Consider the following 4,261-nt stretch of genomic DNA (forward strand, 5'->3'; position numbering starts at 1 on the left):
TTTCACGCCTGTCTTCTGTGTGGTCGTGGTATTACACCGGGCGTGCCGGCCTATTCGTGCTAAGATGTTAAAGCGGGCACTACCACTGTAATATAATTATGAATATGTTAAAAAGCTGTTTTAACGTAATAATATGTTTGTTTCAGATTGTGTGAGGGAGGCATTAGTGTGAGTGAGTGAGGATCATCAGGGGAGAGCGAATGATGAGCAGGTGGCGCGGCTGCAGCCCCCGGCGACATGGCCGCGCTCTCCTGCTACCAGCCCTGCCGCTCGCACCTCGCGCAGCCCGCTAGGTACGTCATCATCATCATCATCATCACTACCATTATCATGTCATCTTTATCCATGTTAATAGTTGCGCTTATCTTATCCCTGTACTATTCAATTTATCTATCTATACTATTATAATAAAGCGTAAACACACACTTCTTTGTTGCCTAAGATGTCAGCAATTACACCATATTTTTGAATATTTTTTTAATAAAAAGACCTACACTTACGTCACGATTTAGGCTATATATTTTCACGCCATTAAACTTATGGGGGTAAACATTTTGGATAAAACCCCTGATGAGGGAAAGAGACCATAAGGTACTGCCAACATCAAGAAGCAAGACAGTCAAGGTTTGTCATGTCATATCATTTTGACATTTGCTATTGATAATTTGACAAATGTAAACTATAAAATAAAATTTTCACAAATTCATGCGGGTGAAACCGCATGGGAACAGCTAGTTGTAACGTATATTGTACGCACAGATTTTAAACTGCCGAAGTTCATAATCATTCAGTAAAAGATTTAATAAGAGTAACTAGTTAGTAAATCGTTTTTACGCAAGATGGAGTAATTATTCTTAATTCTCATTGCCCCGAGATATTTTAGTAAAGACAGTCTATGGGTCGTAAAGCTGACAACTTTATGAACCCCCCACGCCTTAAATTTGCGAGAACAAGGCGAGTCTTATGCATTTTATATGTTTGTGTGTTACGCTGTTACGAGGTTTGTGTCCTGACTCTATTTTATATTGCGATTTCATGACTATCTCATTTGACTAGCGTATTTTTGTATCAAGTCACAAGGGAGCTCTTAACTTCTTTTTTTATAGTTTTATTTAACTTAGTAAGACTTTATTTGTGAGGAATTTTATAGCAGCATTTCGCTAGTTCTGGTTTATATATCTTTTAAACTATTTGTAAAAGTTTACTGCTAAAGTCGAGCTTTGCCAATTATTTGTAGGTATTCTGAAAGCCATAAAATTTATCAGAGCGTAGTAAAATACTACGGAGATGTTTACACTCGCCGTCAAATGTGACGATGTCAACATAGCCTTACGATAGTAGTTGTATAGTCTTTTTTACGCTATAACGAGTTAAAGGTTATCACCACCACCACCACCACCACCATCATCATCATCATCATCATCATCATCATCATCTTGCCCTTTTTCCTTCGGAAGGTAAACACATATTTTTCCATACATCTCCATTTGGCGTCATATCTATTGCAGGGAATCCTCCATTCTTACGTGTATCCTTTTTCACACAACCTATTTATCAGTCTTCTATAAAAGCTCGTATTACTGATGCTTCCAGGTGTCTGGACGAGGAGGATAACTCGGCAACTCTCTCGCTGCGTCGTCGTCAGTTCATCGAGCGATGTCAAGAGAGCCGTGGCGGTCGGCACCGCGACTACATCCCTGAGGTGTCGGTGAAGAGGACACGCGAGGAGCTTACCAAGCATGCGGCTGCCGCGCCTCTGACCAGACGGCTGAACGTCGATTCTTCATGGTCCAAGGTCGAAGAGGTCAGGAAGAAGTTTGAAGGAGCGACGGATACATCGTACTCGAGGTCGTTTGAATCGCCGCCGAGGTATGCATCATGACACACTAAATTAAATAATAATTTTGTATAGCCAGAGTCCTCCAGTAGTCCCTTTCCTACTATTTTCTAATAAGAAATGACCATTCATTCCCGTGAATGGAAGAAATATTTTACAGGGGAGAGGATGAGGGGGATAATCCTTTTTGTGTGCATCCACTTTTAGTAAAAAAAAATAGCGACTTTGAATATTGTTGCTGCATCATCGATTTCTATGTAGTTCGAAAAAGATGAATTGAATACAGTTAATCGTAGACAGAGTAAACAATGCAGTTAACTATCGCTTGAAAAACTCTCGCCTATTTATAACCGTTGCTCCGTGAGAAAGCGAACGTTCGAAACTATTCAATATCGCCTACAAATCTCCATAGTTCAATGAAGCGTTGGTTCACTTCACTAACTCACTTTTGCCCGGTTTCCCAGCCATGTTTAACCATTCATTAGTGATTTGGGTTCGATAAAATCATGAAGTACGTTTCCGAACTTTTTACTGCGTTGACTAACACTATTGAATCGCTAGGTAATGACAAAATAAGCGAAAACCACAGAAATCCCAGCATTAGAGTCAATAATGGTTAGTTAAAGAATCCTTATTGTAAATTCCTTTACTGGTTTAAATCTAATCTCGTAAATACGTTTCAATTTTCCACAGGCGTCGTCTAGCGGATTCCCTATTCGCCAGTTTCAAGTTACCGCGTAAGAAGGAAGGTATGGCGGCGCCACGGTCGTTGGTACCCCAGCCGCAGCAGAAGCGCAAGTCGGCGGTGGAACTGCTCGCCGAGACGAAGGCGTTTTACGTCAAATCGGAGACCGTGCTGGATAGGAAACAGGAGTTGCCTTTGAGGGTAAGTGACTGTTGTTTCTGTCTCTCTCTTACATACACACTCTCTATATCTCTCTCTTTTTCAGACGCACTTCACACTAGTGTTCTATAATGTCTGTATTCGAGATCAATTTCCGTGGGCTTAAATTGTCGAAACACTTGTATAAAATGTATTGCCATCCATCTTATTCTCTTTGAAAAAAACTGAGATGGCGATAAGTATGTCAAAACACGCATCACGGTGAACTTAGAGCGCACGCACACCTTAAACTATCCCATAACTGTTTAGTCTGGCTTTGATTCCTATGAGTTTATATGAAAGTGCGCTACTCGATTTTTATTTGTGCAAACAGTTGAATTGGCTGCGGAACAATCGACAGTCTCAAAACAGATTTGCGATAGTTTAGTCCAAGGTGTGCACCCGCTCTTAAAAGTCACGTGGGAACTACTCTAGGCCTACTATATTGAACTTCTCTATGTCTATTTGATGCTTTATATTTAAGAAATAATGTTTGCTAAATGTAACATTAGTATGTCTGATGTTGTGTATGTTTGTTGCAGGTCAGCAGCGGTCTTAGTCAGGCGATAGCGGCAGGCGGTTGTCATCTAGTCAGCTCGGGAACTCCTAATACGGATGCCTGTTGTAACCCATGTAAGTGAAAATGTATAGAAATAACAAATATAATTAACTTCTTATGAGACTGTCTAAGTCTAAGGAAATCTTGATTTTATACTATAAAATAGTAAACAAGTAAGCAACCACCTGAATTCGCTGAAATGGCGAAGCAACCTCTACCCAGACATCATCATTTGCATCTGCAAATTCCTTTCCGCATCTGCGTTGGGAACTATATAATTATGTTTTTTGTGTATTGTCAGTATTGAATCAATATTTTTTGATTGCTTCATCGTTATTTCAAGATTTTCGCCTTTTTGTATTTTTTTTATTAATGTTTTCAGATGCTACCACCCGCAGTGCGGGCGGCGCTAGGCGCGCGGTGAGCGCGGGCGAAGGTCTACAGAACACTCTCAGAAGGCTTCTAGAACATTCTGACAGCAGAGAGAATGTATATACACCGGGATATGCTATTTGTAAGTTTATTGAAGTTTTTTGTTATCTGTGGTTAGCTGTGACTTCATCTAAGTGAAATTTAAAAGTATTAAAAAGTTAGTCCATGTTACTCAGTGATAATGTAGCCTTTTAATGGTGTCAGGATTTTTGAAATCGGTCCAGTAATTTTTGAGTTATTCCAATACAAACAAAAATACAAATGTTTCCTCTTTCTAATGTGTATTTAAGATGAATTAAACGTTCAATAATATTTTTATGTCTACGTTAATAAGTAGTTAGCTTCAGATAATCGTATTTTTTACCTATATTATAAATGCGAATATATCATAACTATAAATAAATGGATGGATATCTGTTACTATCTCAAACGACTCAATCGATCATACTGAAATGTGTTAAATGTAGAAATGTCTAAAAAAACACTCAAAATATATATACTTTTTAATTCCACACGAAGAGTCGCGGGCTACAACTAGTTTGTAATTCCA

General features: G+C 39.0%; 1 protein-coding gene across 1 annotated transcript in view; it reads left to right on the forward strand.

Moving 5' to 3' along the window:
- LOC106111722 overlaps positions 1-4,261 on the forward strand; it is a 47,423-nt gene that overhangs the window by 34,030 nt on the left and 9,132 nt on the right. The window contains exons 2-6 of the mRNA XM_013293865.1: positions 147-293; positions 1,594-1,869; positions 2,531-2,723; positions 3,263-3,353; positions 3,662-3,845. Of these exons, the coding sequence (XP_013149319.1) occupies positions 238-293; positions 1,594-1,869; positions 2,531-2,723; positions 3,263-3,353; positions 3,662-3,845 (800 nt within the window). The 5' untranslated portion in view covers positions 147-237. The remainder of the gene's footprint in view (positions 1-146; positions 294-1,593; positions 1,870-2,530; positions 2,724-3,262; positions 3,354-3,661; positions 3,846-4,261) is intronic.

Source organism: Papilio polytes, unplaced genomic scaffold (genome assembly GCF_000836215.1).
Source record: "Papilio polytes unplaced genomic scaffold, Ppol_1.0 DF824146.1, whole genome shotgun sequence".
Lineage (NCBI taxonomy): Eukaryota > Metazoa > Arthropoda > Insecta > Lepidoptera > Papilionidae > Papilio > Papilio polytes.